Source organism: Schistocerca americana, chromosome X (genome assembly GCF_021461395.2).
Source record: "Schistocerca americana isolate TAMUIC-IGC-003095 chromosome X, iqSchAmer2.1, whole genome shotgun sequence".
Classification (NCBI taxonomy): Eukaryota; Metazoa; Arthropoda; class Insecta; order Orthoptera; family Acrididae; genus Schistocerca; species Schistocerca americana.
In genome coordinates this window covers 339,138,264-339,157,953 of record NC_060130.1, presented here as the reverse complement: position 1 = coordinate 339,157,953, position 19,690 = coordinate 339,138,264, and the positions used below count along the sequence as shown (strand labels likewise).

The window sequence follows — 19,690 nt, the reverse complement described above, 5'->3', positions numbered from 1 at the left end:
CTGAAGTGATGCATAATTGTTTTAAATGACCACTCTTTATTTTTTTCTGCAATCATCACTAAAAGTGTTATAAATTGATTCAACGTCAGTAATGGCCTTGGAAGGCATTTGCACCAGTTCTTCATTATCTGTGATTTCAGTGATAGTGACATTTTCAAGTTTCTTGATGAAACCAAAAATAGTGTTTGCATTGTCTCTTTCCTCTTCAAGTACTTCACATGATAAAGATGGTAATTAAGTTGGTATAAAACCTCATAAGATCTTGTTTGCATCAGTCCTCATTGTGAACAATACAAACACAAATACAAAATGTCCACTTACAGTTCACTACATCACTCACACATGAATACTGTAGAGTCAGAATAATCTTATCTTACGCTGATAAGGCACTATGTGCTGGACACATGGATTACTTACAGCTGACATTCTGTTAGTCTGTTAGATATCAGTTAAATTGGCAGCTAAAATGGGTGTTACTGATATCTATTGTATTGGCTATGCCTGTGTCCACAACATGGGTTCAATGCTCATGAGACATTTTTCAAATGTACCTTGTCAGGCACAAAAAGTAAGAAGCAGCCTAGAACATCACCACATTCTTTCAGTACTGCTACATTCAATAGAAATTTAAAGGATGTGAACATGCTGCCAGTGCTGTGCTGACTTCAGTGTCAAGTAGTAAATACTATTCCTTTGATATCATAGCCCACATATTTCCATTTGTCTGTTTAAGTGCATCATATTGACAAGTTGTTTGATGCCCTAAACAAATTACGGCATGACATAACTAAAAGAAAATCATTAAAAAGAATAACAATGGTGGGGCTTCACTTGCAAAGTTGGCTGTCAGTGTTTACCCTTTACAGTTATTTTTTATGTGTACAAGTGCTGATAACATGTTACAATTTTAAGCACTGCTGTATTTCAAATGAACTTAGCATTGAAATCATAGAAATAACACATCAAACTATTTCAGTGTATTTGATCTATCACAAGCTACTAACCGAAATGTTAAGATGTAGCAAGATGAGTGATTTGGAGGTTAAATTTTAGTATAGATGAAGAAACAGTATCATAACAGCAGGAAACAGAAAGAAATTGTTTCTTTGGATTATTACGCTAAGTATATATCTTCTTAAGGAGGATATGAAAGCTTACAAAGTTGATAAAGTTTAATAAAGCTTTTCAAACAATTAGAAAGGGTAAAATGATGTGTCTGGTATATTCAGGTGCTCCTTGTAGGGTTTTGACTGTTTTCAAAGGTGATTTCAACTTATTGAGGGCTATAAAGTCTTCAGTGACTGTACATCAACACAACATCACAAACTAGTAGTAACATTTGTGTAAAGTTTTAGGTGACTGTTGATCAACACATCAGCACAAAATACATAGACATATGGTAGCTCTGGATTCTTCCAGAGATTGCTTAATTCAAGGGAAAAATAAGAGAGAAAACATGATCATTGGACCAAGGGATGGAAAAAAACATAAATGAGGTTTTAATACCAGTATGTTGAAGCTAATATTCATATCACTCATCACAGACACATGAAGCTCACTACACTATTCCCTTTGTGAGTAGCCAATCCTCAGTACCTAATTTACCAAAGCCAACAAGCCTTATGGATGGCTGATAATAATGCAGTCACCAACACTCAAAGAGATTCAAACAATAGAACGGTGCTCTAGCTACATTTTATCATGCATATCATCATGTAGATCAGGAATTTTTTCGCATTTTCATGTGTTATGGTAATTTACAGCACTTGAAAAATGTACCACTAAGTCACACTATATTTTGTTATTTAAATTCTTACTGACACAGTTGCAGACTTTTGAAAAAACATTGTTTTTATGAAATTCATATGCAAGGAACACAACACAAATCATCTGACAGCCTCACATGTTCTGTGGCATTATCACCTATTGAAGTACAATCAGTAAGACACTGTAGGATAGGAAACCTGTGCCTAATAGTTGAGTTTATGTTTTGGGAACACAGAGGATGTGACAGCAGCATTATCCACTCCAGTGGCCGTACCAAGTAACTTGGACAATTCTTCTTACTGGCGAACGCCAATATACAAGCAGAAACATGTAAGATAAAACCTGTTCCTGTGTCACGCCAAGGTTTCAAGAGGACTTATAATCTGTGTCGTTTTTCAATCCTTATCCATTACATACTTTAGTGATGTTTCACCATCATCCACAAGTTCCCTCTATCTTACTTAACAAAAAAATTTGTTATCCATGTCCATAGGCATGCACCCTCCTGGAAATAGGTACCAATTTTTTATTCATACTGGATTTCTAGCAGTCATTGCCTGCAACACCCCCAAACTGCAGATTTAACAATGCCAACCACAACAACAGGTACATAATCACTATGTATTTTGGGTTTTCTCATTTGTCACACTTTTTACAGATAAGCATACCAATTCTTTGAGGTAGCTGTAATTTGTCAGGATAATGTCTTCAGTCTTCTTCTGTCATTTCCTCATTCAGCACTCACTGAGTTGCAGAAAGGAGCTAGTTGCAGAAAGGAGCTATTCTAACACCATGGTGCATGGATTCTGTCTCCAGTTCTCACCACATAAGCTTGGCAGCAGTATATGTGCCTGTCATCTACTCGCATTTCCTGTAATGACACCCCTCCATCTAGTCATCTGGTGCACAATAGTAGTTTACCATGTATCTATGGGAAAATAAAACCCATGATGGTCTACTGCTTCTCCATTCATTTTTACAAACAGAGCTATTGTAGTACAGTAAGAAGAACACAGTTACGCTAACTTGTGTATGCTTAAATTGATACTTCATCCACAAAATTTTAGTTGAGAAAATTGTGAAATTCCAAGGTCATCAAAATATGCTCTCCAGGATTGGGGCCTTCTGTCTGTTGGTGAAATACAGACCCATATGCAGCTATGAATTACAAATTCAAGTTGGCATCCTGCACAATAATGTGACAAACAGGAAGGATAAGGATTACCTTGGCGCTGTCCTATGTTGCTAAAAGTTGATTCTACCTGCCAATTTGACAGTGGTTTTTGGAGGTTTCCCACATTCATCTAGTCATATACTGGCTCGCCCTAGGCTACAATTTTAATAAAAAAATATAGGTTCAAAACACATTTTCTTCAAATTCAGTTATTCCAGCCAGCACTAAAAAATAGGACTTATGAAAGTAATGCAGTAAGTCCATTAATGTGAACAGATGTGAAGTCTTGTAAGTAAACAAAGTCTTACAAGCAATAACAGAGCAGAATAAACTTTTGTAAGAGTTTATTTCCTGTTCCTCCACTTTTATGGATATCAAAGTGACATTTCTGTTGTCATCCAAGAGGATTTTCTCTGTCATTCTGACTTTTTTCTTATTTCAGGTTTTTAATTTTCCAATTCCACCTAACATTATGCAAGTTAAAATAAATCATTTTTGTGAATATTTCTAGTTTTAGTTCATAATGTGTTGGATGTTCTACATTTAATGATATGAGAATGTAATTTCAGATATAGTAGTTGAATCATAATATCACATATATATTCATCTTAGTACTATAATCAGATATTTTTAAATATATTTACTGCTTAGGTACAAAAATAATCTGCCTTCAAAATACTAAGGAAATAAATATCCAAATGTCCATCTTTCAAGGTACAGTAAGTTTTGTGTACTTTTTGTCAAATTTAGTTCATGGGGCATAATTCTCACAATCACTTAATCAATTATGTTAAAAGTAGCAAAGTTTTGAATCTTGCACTATCTTGGAAAAATTTTTGCACACTCCCAAGCTCATGTCACTGTCTGTCTTTTGGTCTACAACTGATTGTCTTATGGTCTACACCTGATATTTTGTAGTAGTTTTTCATTTTTGTTAAGGATGATACAGGTTTCCACATAGTAGGAGCTTGTGGACTCTGCTTGCAGCATGTTCTGTTTCAACAGATTAATCTCTCATTAACAATGAAAGACTGCATGTTGCAAATACTGAGGATAATTATTAATCTTGTATTTCATCATTAGACTGTGTGTTTGTTTGCCATAACATGTTAAATGATTCGATTCCTCAAGCCATTCCAAAACCTCTGCTAGTTTGGTCTTGATGACGTTCTTCAAAATCAAGCACATTCTGCTGCAGGCAGAACTGTGAAGAGATTCATGTTTAATAGCATACTGTGTTTCCCTGGTAGGTACTGCATGGTTTGTGCTTCTTATCCCACTGAAGACTCTTCCTTGCATTCACACTGTATAAGAAATCTCCGACACAAAAGTAATACAATAATCATTTTACTGAGACTGTTGCCCTAAAATAGTTTTCATTGACACAATTTTCTCTGAATGTTTTCTAAGTTCAACAGTTTCTTTCATGATAACTGACTTTTATTTATGGTAGCAATCTTCTTCAATGGACTCTTGCCTCTGTCAGAGAGTTAAGTGTCTCCTTCAGTGTTATGTTTATGAGACAAAGATTTCTGATGACCTCTGTATGCAGTAATGACGCTAGATACATTACCCCCATGTACACTATGTGATCAGAAGCATCCGGACACCTGACCGAAAATGACTAACATGTTTGTGGCACCCTCCATTGGTAACGCTGAAATTCAATATGGCGTTAGCCGACCCCTATCCTTGATGACAGATGCACTTTCACAGACATACCTTCAGTCAGGTGCTGGAAGGTTTCTTGGGGAATGCCAGCCAATTCTTCACAGAGTGTTGCACTAAGGAGGGGTATCAATGTTGGTCAGTGAGGCCTGGCACAAAGTTGGCATTCCAAAACATTTCAAAGCTGTTCTATAGAATTCAGGTCAGCCCATTACAAGGATGTTATTGTCATGTAACCACTCCACAACAGGCCGTGCATTATGAACAGGTGCTCAATTGTGTTGAAAGATGCAGTTACCCTCCCCAAATTGCTCTTCAACAATGGGAAGCTAGAAGGTGCTTAAAACATCAGTGTTGACATGTGCTGTGATAGTGCCATGCAAAACAACAAGGGGTGCAAGCCCCCTCCATGAAAAACACGGCCACACCATAACACCACCGCCTCCAAATTTTACTGTTGGCACTACATGCACTGGCGGATGACGTTCACAGGGGGTACGCCATACCCACACCCTGCCATCAGATCACCACATTGTGTACCGTGATTCATCACTCCATGCAATGTTTTTCCACTGTTCAACCGCCCTTACGCCAAGTGTGGTGTTGTTTGGTATTGTACCGGTGCAAAGTGTGGCTTATGAGCAGCTGCTTCACAATGAAATCCAAGTTTTCTCACTTCGCGCCAAACTGTCATAGTACTTGCAGTAGATCGTGATGCAGTTTGGAATTCCTGTGTGATGGTCTGGATAGATAACTGCCTATTACACATTATGCCCCTCTTCAACCATCAGCTGTCTCTATCACTCAACAGACAAGGTTGGCCTGTATGCTTTTGTGCTGTACATGTCCCTTCATGTTTTCACTTCACCATTACATTGGGAACAGTGGAACTAGGGATGTTTAGGAGTGTGGAAATCTCTTGTACAGAGAAATGGCAGAAGTGACACCCAAAGACCTGACCACGTTTGAAGTCCATGAGTTCCGCGGAGCACCCTATTCTGCTCTCTCACAATGCCTAATGACTACTGAGGTCGCTGATATGGAGTACTTGGCAGTAGGTGGCAGCAAAATGCACCTAATATGAATAACGTACCTTTTTGGGAATGTCCAGATACTTTTAATCACGTATTGTACATCTAGTGCGTTTGTGAATTTTGTCACAGAGGTATCAACTAAGAGGCACCAGAAACTACAATGAGTGCCAACCAATGGTGGCTCAGGGCACTGCAAGAGATATTGTAATTCAAGTGAGAAAGAGAGACAATATCATTGTGTTATACATAAGCCAGGAAAAATCCTCCAGGAAAGGGATGGTTCTATCAGTCTCTCACTACATTTCACCCATCCTTGGACATGTATTCTGTACTCATCACAGTGAACTGTTCCTTGTATGGTGCCAGCAGACAGTAGCAGATACGAGAAAGGTCATACAATTTATGTTAATTAGCAAAACAAATTATGTTTGTGACTATTACAATGCTGCTGGAGTTCATGATCTGAAATGTGTGACAAGTAAGACTTGGCCTTAGTTGCTCAATGACATTGTCATGTGCTAAAGTACAAATTGTGGCAGTTTGTAATTATTACCAACTGGTCAGAAGCTAATTCTTACTTACTGGTTTTGGGACTAAAAGCTGTGGTAGATGCTCCATTGACATGGGCAGCAGCAGTTGATCCAAGAAACTTTCCCACCTATTTGGACACACCATCACAACCAATGATTGAATATTCCAATAAAGAAGCACGTGAAGGGTAAATCCTGTCTGAAACCTCTGTGAAACCTAAAAGAGAGCATGAAATATTTTTGAAGTTTTATATGTTTTCTATTAAATTAGGGAACCATAGAACACTGATATTACCTTGGATTTTTCTATATGATTCCCAAAAATATTTCTGTGACCTAATGTCAGTAATTTGGATATTTATGGGATTGCATAATTTTTTTAGCACATCTAAGTTACTTACAAATACAGTAAACATTTATCATTATTTGGAAAGATGATTGTCTCACTCTTGTTTGCACTTTCATCATAGATAGGACTAAACTTCTTGGTGAAGTTAACATTACGTACAGCTATGGACTATCTCCACTGATTGACACTGTCACAGGCATAACCAAGCATTCTGCATCAATCATTGAACGTAAAGTAAATGATATAGAGAAATTAAGATGTGATGTCATTGTAGATAACTCTGAACTTTCAAATCACTTGCATCAGATCTTAAAATTAAACATAGGTGTAAAAAACAAAACTAAAATACTCACATACATAATGGTATTCTTTATGCCGAAAAGAGTCAGATCTGTCAGAAAGATGAACACTTAAACTTGGAAACACTTGTACATGGAGATTAGCATGAATGGGCAATTTTCAAAGTTCATTTCAATATTTAAATTCAGTTTTGAAGAGGTACTAAGAGCTATTAAAACACAAAATAAAAATAACTGGGTAACTAATGGGATATTGAAGGCTGTAATCGTCAACCATCTTAGCAGTATAAAAAACAACAAAAACAATGCTGCATTTTGTAACCAATACCATTCATACAAAAAGAAACCTATTTATTTATTTAACAGCTTATGGTGTACATTTATGGAGTAAGTCCAAGTACATATTTGATTTGTCAGTTTTCCAATAAAATACATTACTTTTACTGATTCTAACTGTAGTTTTGCGAAGATAAGTAATAAATTTTAGCCACAAAATTTCCGGAAATTAAAAACATCATTACAAAATTTTAGATACTATAAACTGAACAGATTTTATGAGACATACATAATATATGTACCTAAATTACAGAACATTGAATTTCAATTATTTTGTGCTATGGGTCCATCATCTTATATATACTGTATAATACAGTCACATAGCACATACATATTCTAGGCCCTGTTTAGTTTACATTCATAAAAAAAAATTTAACAGCAATAATACTATAGAAAAACAAAATCTTTGGATAAAACAATGCTGTTAAGAAGTTAATACACTTTACTTTTTCTTTTTCTCTGTACCTGTGTACATTTTTCTTTTCGTGTACTATTTCTGTTTGCTTCAGTTATTTTCATTTGAAAGAATTTCTCTGATTGAATATAAAGGGGTTTCTAATAGCAGTTGTTTGATTGACTGTTTAAACTTCTCCTTTGATTTGTCATTAGTGATGTGTGGTGATAAAGAGTTGTACAACTTTACTGCCCTGTAACCACTGCTTCTCTCATATTGAGTTGTATTCTGCTATGGAATTCTTAATTTCTTGGTGTTTGTGGTGTGGTGGTGGTGTACATCTTCATTTTTGTTGAATTTATCATTATGATCCCAAGCAAGGAGCAGAATTTTATATATATACAAGCTGTAGAATGTTAGAATCTTATATTTTTGGAAAAGAAGCTTGCAACTATCTCTTGATCTTTTGCTTCCCATTATTCTAATTGCTCTCTTTTGTAATTTGAATATTTTAATTGGCTGAGTTGAGTGGCCCCAGATTTCTAAACCATAGCTCATTATAGCATTGAAGTATGAAAAATACACCATGCGCACGTCATCTTCAGTCGTTAGTGGCTTAATTTATCTCAGAGCAAAAACAGCACTGCTAATTTTATTGCTTATATTGGAAATATGATCTTTACATCTTAACCAACTGTCCTCAGTGATCCCTAGAAATTTAACACTTTCAACTACTCTTACATCTAGCTCTTGCAAATTTGTTGGTTAACTTGTTTTTCTTTTGTTGTTCCTAAATAGGACTGCATTAGTTTTCTCATAATTGAGAATTAACCTATTCACTTCAAGCCAGTGGGTGATTATTTCAACTGTTTGATTACTTTTACTTGTGGCCTCCTGTAAACTCGGTCTCACAGTTATTCTTGTTGTGTCATCTGCAAAGAGTATCAATTCACTGTCTATGTTGCAAGGTAAATCATTTACATATATTAAGAAAAGGAGGGGTCCTAGTATAGTACCTTGTGGCATGGCACCCCATGTTTTATATCTTGTAGTTCTGATAGATGTTTCCCTTGATTGACACTAGCCGGCCGAAGTGGCCGTGCGGTTAAAGGCGCTGCAGTCTGGAACCGCAAGACCGCTACGGTCGCAGGTTCGAATCCTGCCTCGGGCATGGATGTTTGTGATGTCCTTAGGTTAGTTAGGTTTAAGTAGTTCTAAGTTCTAGGGGACTAATGACCTCAGCAGTTGAGTCCCATAGTGCTCAGAGCCACTTGATTGACACTTCCACTGCTTGTTTTCTGTTCTGCAGAATGACTTTATGATATCAAGAGCACTTCCTCTAATTCCATAGAGGTGTAGCTTCATTATTAATATGTGGTGACTGACAAGATCAAAAGCTTTAGATAAATCACAAAAAACACCAACTGGGATTTGACCTTGATCTAGGCCTGCAGAGATTATATTAATAAGTTGAAATGCAGCTGACACTGTAGATTTTCCCTTCTGGAACCCAAACTGTCTACCATTTATGATAGAGTTTTTATCAAAAAATGCCATTAACCTCACAAATATTATTCTTTCTATGATCTTCGAAAAAGTGACAAGGAGGCTAACTGGTGTGTAATTATTTGGGTACATGTGATCACGTTTTTTGAATAGTGGTAGCGCTCTGGCAATCTTCATTCTATCTGGGAAAATTCCTCTTTTGAGACATGAATTTACTGAGTGGTACAGGGGTTTAGCAATTTTCCTAGTAGTCAGCTTCAATTATTTTTTTTGACAAATCATTTATGTCTGTGGATACTTTATTTTTTAGTTTCTCTATTACTTTTCTTATCTCTTGTTCAGTTGCCAGGTACAGGTAACATGAGTTACTGGGTGACTTTTGTTTATTCTCAACTAGTTTTTGGACTTGCAGAGAATCGCTATTGTTACCCTGTGTAAGTTGTTGGCAGCTGCTGGTAAAATATTGGTTGAAAGTGTTACTAGTGGTTATTGGATCTTCTGTTACAACATTATTGAATTTTAGGCTTAAGCTTTTATAGTTATTTCCTGATGACTTTGCTGTTTCTCTGTTTATTATCTTCCAAGTGTTTCTGACTTTGTTGGGAACTTGTGTAATAACATTTCCATTGTACAGTTTTTTGCAGCTATATAAGTTTTATTGTAAAGCTTTTTATCGGCTCTATAATATTCAACTTTTTACAGGATACTAACAGACCTTTTATTAGCCATGGCAGATTTCCTCTCTTTTTCTTTATTGGTTTAGTTTTGGTTGGCAAACATTCTTCAATGATTCTTAAATAGATATCTAGGAAACTGTTATATTTATCATTAACACTATTACTTAAGTACATTTCTGGCCACTTTCCATTTTGTTGTTCTATCTTTAGGTCTGTTGTGTTAGAACTTCTCATATCTCTGTATGGGACAAAGCTGAGTGTATCTGATTTCCCTACTTCTTTTATTATTACTGTCTGTGAGTGGTGATCTGATAAATTCATGTCTTCTATAAGGCAATGATATCTGCCAGACTGAATATTTGTAATTATGTAATCAATGGCAGTTTGAGTGTTCATACCTATTCTGGTATAAGTTTGTATTGTGTTATGTAAACCATACATTATAAGTAAGCTCTCTAGTTCCGTTTTATATTTTGATTCAGATAGTCAATATTCAAGTCTCCACATAAAACTAACTTGTTCTCCCAAAATTGTGCTAGCAGCCTATCACACTGAAATCACCACTGGGAGCTCTGTTTAAAGACATTATTACATGGGTTGCATTTTGCAGTTCAATACTTACACCACTACACTCAAAATGTTTTTCAATTGCATACCTTTCCAATGGAATTGCAGTTACAGGGCAGGAGAGGCAATCTCTAACAAATATGCAGCTACCACCATTTTTAAAATTCTGTAAAAGTATCATACTAACTTATAACTGTCTAAGTTTATACAAGTTATGTCATTGTTTTTTAACCAATGCTCAGTTACACAGAGAACAGTAATTCTTATACCACTGCTTTCTATATCTACTTGTGAGTTTAAGAGTTTGTTTTCGATTGATTGAATATTTTGATGCGTAATTATTAAAAAATTATCTCGAAAAATTACCAGAAAACAAAATCAATGCAGTCTGGAAATCACCAGAGAGGAGACAAATAGAAGAAAACACAAGAAACATACCATTGAAGTATCATGGTACCACAATATATAATCCCAGGAATGGAGCACACATTGCAGTTCAATACTTCAGAAACATAGGTACCAAGCTACACACAACAGACATTTGACAAAACACAGTCTGAACAAAAACTCACCAAATACAATAATTCTGTGACCCAACACTACAGTACAACTATGCACTTTTAAGCACAGTCTAAAAAATGAAGCGCCTCTGTGCATACAGAAGAACTGTACAGTCAGTGTGAAAAACTCTTTAGTGCAAATCATAAATGATTCTTTCATGACAGGCTGCTTCCCAGGGACACTAAAGGATGAATATGGAACCAAATCCATCGACCGCTTATTTCTCAGTAGGAAAAACAAAGCAAAAATACAACATGGTTTCTTACACAGTGGAATTACATACTACAACAAACTTTTACAAGTGATCAGAGACTTAAGAGAAAAACACGTTCATTCAGGAATACCCTAAAAACCTACTAGAAAATTGTATCTACAGGTACCTTCAAAGATTGCCTGAACTGGCACATAGATTATGGTGACAATTATGCTAATTATTAACTGTTACGGTTAAGAGACATTCTACAATTATTGAATATAATATGCTGCACAAATAAAAAGCATTAAATTACATGTGTTTGTCTATACATTTATGTATCTGTATTGCATACATTTATGTGTTGTCAATACGCATACAATTCATATTGTTTAGAGAAAAAAATCATAATCCTACAAGGCTACCCTTTGGCAAAGTGCAAACTAATCACTGCTTAGTGTGTCACAGAGTGCATCCACAGTTACTGTTAAAACCTTGGGCAACACTTCTGGGAGAGAGGAAGTCTTCCTCACATGCCATAACAAGGTCAATAAAGAGTAAGAACTTGCCGCAGGCATTGAATTTGCTAGTGAACTCCTCCTGAAGGCTCATATTAGTTGATCCATATACTACACACCCAACAGTGTGTATCCTAGAAACATGGCATCAGCAACACTGAGAAAGTACAATGAATGAATCAATAAATAAATGGGGAAATGAGCAATTCATTTATAAAACCAGCTCCAATATATCGAATTTGTGTCATTTCATTTTTTTCAGCATAGCCCAAGATAACAGAAATCATGGGATTACATCCTACACAAACAACAGACATAAATTATGTTGATGAGTCAACCTTGCACTGTCACAAAATTAACATTTCCAGTTTTTCAGAAAATTAAATGCAGAAACCTTTGTACAACATCAGATGTTACTAAGACTACAGTGCGTGTCTCACCTACTTCAAGCTTTCCAAAGATTCTACCACATGGAGTGGTGAGCAGATGACGTATGTGTAATGGTATCTTCCAAACTTCATTGGGAGTCAACACAGTGCCTATGAAGAACAAGCAAATAATGGCAAAGCTACTGTAGGTCTCATGCAATCATTTATATCACTTATGAATCACATACATGTAGGAAGTATGATGTACTCCTATCTAAAAGATACAATAATTTTCAGTGACAGTGCACATTTCCATTTTTCTCTCACCCCACTTATGACTGAGATTTGGTGACTAGTGTAATGTAAGTGTAAATTGGATTATTTAGAACAAGTCAATGTATGATTTGCAGCAATTTGATTGTGTTTGAAATTCTCTGAATATTCTGTATAAATCAGTGTTTGGCTGTTCAGGAAACATTTCACCTTGAAAACGAGTCTTTCTGGAAATGCTCACAATGATATCTTCATCCAAAGACATGGAAAATCTCACAGGCTGACATGTCAAGACGGTACATGGCAATGTTTGATAGCCCAAAGAAGCAGTGTGTGTAAAAACACACACTCAGACTGCTTCCCCTGATTCTCCATTTGCCAGCCCCCCTACCTCAACAGGAGATTTTGGTAATATGCTCATTTGACAGTTCACCTGTTTGCTGCTTGTACCACACCAAGACACCTTTGTTTCATGGTCACAGTGATATACCATACACTTATCCAGGTGACTGGGTGACTAGAGATGGCAATTGGATGACCATGACAGCTGCAGTATTTTTGCTGTGGTTTCAGTTTGGCATGCTTTTTGTTATGGTGTGAATAGCTGTGGAACCAACAGGTAGCAATATTTTTCATATTCAATATTTCATTGTGTAAGATACTGAAAACAGATCATTGACTAATTTCCAATTTATCCACTATTGCCTTGATTGTGTGAACTCTATATAAATTGAGCGCCATGTTTCTTCTGTTCAAATGTACAAAAGAAATCAACAAATCATTGCATGATGCTCCACTTTATTTATGGTCTATACCATTTTGTTTTCTCTCTTCAAGAAGTGTGCTGTGATAGGGATTATTGTAGTGTGTGGTTTTCAGTGTGTACTGAGTCTGTGAACATGCACCTGCAAATAAACAGAAAAGTAATTATGAACACTAATTTTTTGAGGTGATGATAAAAATTTAATAACTGTCCTTCATAGTTAGCATTAAACTGAATTCCATTCTTCTGAAATTATGTAGGAGAAGGAAATTTAGACAGGTAAATAATTTCAGTGAGATTTATTATTCACTCCAAAGGACCAGACCTGCAGAGTAGCATAGATGTATTTGTGCTGTCACAAGGAGAAGGTAGCAGGCCTGTGTCCAGCTGGTGTTAGACCTCCTATGTCCCCTTCCCAGTTGGCCCCCTCACTGCCTCTCCTACTGGGGCCTTTCCCCAGCCCACTTAAAGCCCCATATACTGAGATGTCCCTGTTCAACAGCAGCATTACATCACATGAACATGGCTCAGAAAAACATGCAGCTACAATTCAATTTACCCACAAGCAAAGCTCCAGTACAAGGTAGGGCACCGCAACTGAACTGAACACCTTGATAATTTTTAGCCTCTACCCAAATCTCAGTCAGCCCGCACAATGTGTTAGCTGACACTGCCTGTCCCCAATGCACCAAAACCCTTGTATACTGCAGTGTCTGTGTGCAACAGCAGCTTTACATTACATGAAGGTGACTCAGAAAAGCATCCAACTACAATGAGGTCTATCCACCAACAAAGCTCCTGTACAAGGTAAGGCATCACATCCAAACAGAAATCCTTGGTTATTTCATGCAAGATGGAATACACAGACACATCATAATTATTGGATGTGACACGTTAACTAAGGTCTGGAGCTGCCAAATGGCACAGATGTGTTTGTTCTGTTGCAGGGAGGAGCAAGCTGGGTTGCGGCAGCCTGGTGTTAGGCAGCCTCCACCTCTAATCCCGTTGGGCCTCTCACTGGGTAAGCGGTTGGGACGTATCCCCACTGCATCAGGAGTCACATGTACTACAGTGTCCCAACATAACAGTGTTAGGTCATCATATGAAGAAGGGTCAGAAAAGTCTGCAGCTATAATTGGGTCTCCCCACAAGAAAAGATCCTGTACAAGGTAAGGCACCACAACTGAACAGAATTCCTTGCTAATTTTATGTGAGATGGAATACCAAAACACATCAAAATTACTGAATGGGACACTGAAGCTGAGGACTTTTGAGTGCCATAGATGTGATTCTGCTGTTGCAGGGAGGTGCAAGCAGAGCTGCGGCATGCTACTGTTAAGCAGCCTCCACCTCTAATCCCATTGGGCCTCTCACTGGGTAGGCGGTTGGGACCTGTTCCCACTGCATCAGAAGACACGTCTACTACAGTGTCCCTACATAACACAGCCAGTTCGTCATATGAAGAAGGATCAGAAAAGTCTCCAGCTATAATTGGGTCTCCCCACCAGAAAAGCTCCTGTACAGGGTAAGACACTGCAACTAAACAGAAGCTCCTTGATAATATTGTGCAAGGTGAAATTCCAAAACACAAAGTGCCAATTTTATTCTTCCATAACTTGTACCGAGAGTGTATTAAAATTACTGCACGTAAAACTTCAAACAATGAGCACAGCTGTAAAGAGGCATAGATGTGTTTGTAGTATTGAAGGGAGGAGATAGGAGGGCTGTGGCCAGCTGGCGTTAGGCAGCCTCTATCACCACACAAGTTGACCCTCTCACAGCCTCTGCAGGTGGGGCCTCTCACCATCCCACTAAATGCCATGTATAAACTAGTTTTTCTATGAAACAGTACCAGTACATCACATGAATTTGGCTCAGAGAAGGGTGCAGTTACAATTGGTTCTAGCCACCAGCCAAAATCATGTATGGGGTAAGGCACTACAACCTAACAGAAGCTCCTTCCTTTTTTTGTGCAAGATGCAATATCACAACACAAACTCATTTTTGGAAATTGTGGAGAGAATGTATTACAATCACTGGATGCGACACTTATTTAAGTGGCAGAGTGGCATGGATGTGTTTGTGCTGTTGCAGGGAGGAGCAAGCAGGGCTGTGGCCAGTTGGTGTTAGGCAACCTGCACCCTCATCCCAGTTGGCACCCTCACCGCATCCACAGCCAGGGCAGTGCCCTATCCCACGGAAAGTCATGTATATGGTAACACCTGTGTGCAACAGCGCAACAGAGGGTGCAGCTACAATTGGTTCTACCCACGAGCATGGATCCAGTACAGGGTAAGGCACCACAACCAAGCAGAAGCACCTTCCTAATTTTGTGCAAGATGAAATATCACAACAGAAACTCATTTGTGGAAATTGTGCAGAGAGTGTATTAAAATTACTGGATGTGACACTTATTTAAGTGGCAGAGTGGCATGGATGTGTTTGTGCTGTTGCAGGGAGGAGCAAGCAGGGCTGTGGCCAGCTGGTGTTAGGCAACCTGTAACCTCATCCCAGTTGGCCCCCTCACTGCCTCCACAGCGAGGGCCTCCCCCCATCCTGCAGAAAGCTATGTATACGGTATCACCTGTGTGCAACAGCAGCAGGACATCACATGATGGTGGCTCAACAGAGGGTGCAGTTACAATTGGTTCTACCCATGAGCATCGATCCAGTACAGGGTAAGGCACCACAACCAAGCAGAAGCGCCTTCCTAATTTTGTGCAAGATGCAATATCACAACAGAAACTCAGTTGTGGAAATTGTGCAGAGAGTGTATTAAAATTACTGGATGTGACACTTACTTAGGTGGGAGAGCTGCAGAGCAGCATGGATGTGTTTGTGCTGTTGCAGGGAGGTGCAAGGAGGGCTGTGGCGAGCTGGTGTTAGGCAACCAGTACCCCCATCCCAGTTAGCCCCCTCACTACCTAAACATCTAGGGCGTCTCCCCGTCCGGCGGAAAGCCATGTATATGGTATCAGCTGTGTGCAATAGTTCAACAGAGGGTGCAGCTATAATTGGTTCTACCCACTACCATGGATCCAATACAGGGTAAGGCACAAGAACCAAACAGATGCTCCTTCCCGATTTTGTGCAGGATGCAATATCACAACACAAACTCATTTGTAGAAATTGTGCAAGGAGTATATTAAAATTACTGGATGTGACACTTATTGAAGTGGCAGAGCTGCAGAGTGGCATGGATGTGTTTGAGCTGTTGCAGGGAGGAGCAAGCAGGGCTGTGGCCAGCTGGTGTTAGGCAACATGTAGCCCCATCCAAGTTGGCCCCCTCACGGCCTCCACAGCTAGGGCGGCACCCAATCCCGCGGAATGTCATGTATACGGTATCATCTGTGTGCAACAGTGCAACAGAGGGTGCAGCTACAATTGGTTCTACCCATGAGCATGGATCCAGTACAGGGTAAAGCACGACAACCAAGCAGAAGCGCCTTCCTAATTTTGTGCAAGATGAAATATCACAACTGAAACTCATTTGTATAAACTGTGCAGAGTGTGTATTAAAATTACTGGATGTGACACTTATTTAAGAGGCAGAGCTGCAGAGCGGCATGGATGTGTTTGTGCTGTTGCAGGGAGGAGCAAGTAGGGCTGTGGCCAGCTGGTATTAGGCAACCTGTACCCCCATCCACGTTTGCCCCCTCACTACCTTCACAGCTAGGGCGGTGCCCCATCCCACAGAAAGTCATGTATATGGTATCCTCTGTGTGCAACAGCGCAACAGAGGGTGCAGCTACAATTGGTTCTACCCACGAGCATGGATCCAATACAGGGTAAGGTACCACAACCAAGCAGAAGCACCCTCCTAATTTTGTGCAAGATGGAATATCACAACAGAAACTCATTTGTGGAAATTGTGCAGAGAGTGTTTTAAAATTACTGGATGTGACACTTATTTAAGTGGCAGAGAGGCATGGATGTGTTTGTGCTGTTGCAGGGAGGAGCAAGCAGGGCTGTGGCCAGCTGGTGTTAGGCAACCTGTACACTCACCCCAGTTGGCATCCTCACTGCCTCCACACCTAGGGCAGTGCCCTATCCCACGGAAAGTCATGTATATGGTAACACCTGTGTGCAACAGCACAACAGAGGGTGCAGCTACAATTGGTTCTACCCACGAGCATGGATCCAGTACAGGGTAAGGCACCACAACCAAACAGAAGCTCCTTCCTAATTTTGTGCAAGATGCAATATCACAACACAAGCTCATTTCTTGAAAATGTGCCACTTATTTAACTAACAGAGCTGCAGAGCGGCATGGATGTGTTTGTGCTGTTGCAGGGAGGAGCAAGTAGGGCTGTGGCCAGCTGGTAGTAGGCAACCTGTACCCCCATCCACGTTTGCCCCCTCACTACCTTCACAGCTAGGGCGGTGCCGCATCCCACGGAAAGTCATGTATATGGTATCCTCTGTGTGCAACAGCGCAACAGAGGGTGCAGCTACAATTGGTTCTACCCACAAGCATGGATCCAATACAGGGTAAGGTACCACAACCAAGCAGAAGCACCCTCCTAATTTTGTGCAAGATGGAATATCACAACAGAAACTCATTTGTGGAAATTGTGCAGAGAGTGTTTTAAAATTACTGGATGTGACACTTATTTAAGTGGCAGAGAGGCATGGATGTGTTTGTGCTGTTGCAGGGAGGAGCAAGCAGGGCTGTGGCCAGCTGGTGTTAGGCAACCTGTACACTCACCCCAGTTGGCCTCCTCACTGCCTCCACACCTAGGGCAGTGCCCTATCCCACGGAAAGTCATGTATATGCTAACACCTGTGTGCAACAGCACAACAGAGGGTGCAGCTACAATTGGTTCTACCCACGAGCATGGATCCAATACAGGGTACGGTACCACAACCAAGCAGAAGGACCTTCCTAATTTTGTGCAAGATGAAATATCACAACAGAAACTCATTTGTGGAAATTGTGCAGAGAGTGTTTTAAAATTACTGGATGTGACACTTATTTAAGTGGCAGAGAGGCATGGATGTGTTTGTGCTGTTGCAGGGAGGAGCAAGCAGGGCTGCGGCCAGCTGGTGTTAGGCAACCTGTACCCTCATTCCAGTTGGCCCCCTCACTGCCTCCACAGCGAGGGCCTCTCCCCAACCTGCAGAAAGCTATGTATATGGTATCACCTGTGTGCAACAGCAGCAGGACATCACGTGATGGTGGCTCAACAGAGGGTGCAGCTACAATTCGTTCTACCCACGAGCATGGATCCAGTACAGGGTAAGGCACGACAACCAAACAGAAGCTCCTTCCTAATTTTGTGCAAGATGCAATATCACAACACAAGCCCATTTCTTGAAAATGTGCCACTTATTTAACTAACAGAGCTGCAGAGCGGCTTGGATGTGTTTGTGCTGTTGCAGGGAGGAGCAAGTAGGGCTGTGGCCAGCTGGTGTTAGGCAACTTGTACCCCCATCCAAGTTGGCCCCCTCATTGCCTCCACAGCTAGGGCAGTGCCCTATCCCACTGAAAGTCATGTATATGATATCACCTGTGTGCAACAGCGCAACAGAGGGTGCAGCTAGAATTGGTTCTAGCCATGAGCATGGATCTAGTACAGGGTATGGATCCACAACCAAACAGAAGCACCTTCCTAATTTTGTGCAAGATGAAATATCACAACAGAAATTCATTTGTGGAAATTGTGCAGAGAGTGTCTTAAAATTACTGGATGTGACACTTATTTAAGTGGCAGAGTGGCATGGATGTGTTTGTGCTGTTGCAGGGAGGAGCAAGCAGGGCCTTGGCTAGCTGGTGTTAGGCAACCTATACCCCTATTCCAGGTGGCCCCCTCATTGCCTCCACAGCTAGGGCCACTCCCCATCCCACGGAAAGCCAAGTATACGCTATCATCTGTGTGCAAGAGCAGCAGTACATCACATGATGGTGGCTCAATAGAGGATGCAGCTACAATTAGTTCTACCCACGAGTATGGATCCAGTACAGGGTAAGGCAGCACAACCAAACATAAGCTCCTCCCTAATTGTGTGCAAGATGCAATACCAAAATACGAGTTCATTCGTCTGGAAATCGTCCAGTGAGTGTATTAAAATTACTGGATGCAACACCTTAGATTTTATGTTAGGTCTGTTTATGGTATGGGACATGCACCAAATACTGGGTAAGTCTTTCCAATAATATTATTTGTGCAGAAATAAGAAGAAATATATAAATTACAATTAGAACAAAAGTGATTAATTTCTGTGTGGTAATGCCATCTGTTATAGTTATTGTCGTATTTGCATGTCCACCACAGTTAGAAAATATGAAAGTTGTCAGAGTGTCTTCATGAATCATAGTAGTGTACCCATATGGTAGCAAGTTATGTGTCTGGTTATCACAAAAATAACTCCTAGTGGCAGTAGTAGTTATCGACATTCTTGCTGAATAGTGGCTCCAATGAGTTGTGCTTCAGCTATTTCATATAAAAAATGCTCCTTTGTGGTAGGGTTATATAATTTTGTGCAGCAATGAAAATCAAAAAAGACCTGTATTCCCTTTTTTGGTAAGTGCTACCTGTCACCACTGTGTAGACAGGAGCATTGATCTGGTGTAGGATCATAATTTTTATTGTCAAAATTAAGCCTCCACTGTTTAACCATTTGAATGTGTTAATGCTCTTTAATTGTGGTATCTTGGGCAATAAATTGATATCGAATAAATCCCCTTAACATCACAAACAAAGGAAACACAA

At 39.5% G+C, this 19,690-nt stretch overlaps 1 protein-coding gene across 1 annotated transcript; it reads left to right on the top strand.

The window, feature by feature from the left end:
• Positions 1–13,143: 13,143 nt before the first annotated feature.
• On the top strand, positions 13,144–19,069 carry LOC124556010. Its single transcript, XM_047130050.1, has 18 exons — positions 13,144–13,163; positions 13,238–13,256; positions 13,340–13,560; positions 13,925–14,146; positions 14,281–14,502; positions 14,827–14,907; positions 15,072–15,269; positions 15,434–15,655; positions 15,828–16,025; positions 16,198–16,395; positions 16,568–16,765; positions 16,930–17,127; positions 17,271–17,468; positions 17,633–17,830; positions 17,995–18,216; positions 18,360–18,557; positions 18,722–18,943; positions 18,991–19,069. Exons 1-18 carry the CDS (start codon positions 13,144–13,146, stop codon positions 19,067–19,069), a joined length of 3,114 nt encoding a protein of 1,037 aa, XP_046986006.1.
• Positions 19,070–19,690: the final 621 nt, after the last annotated feature.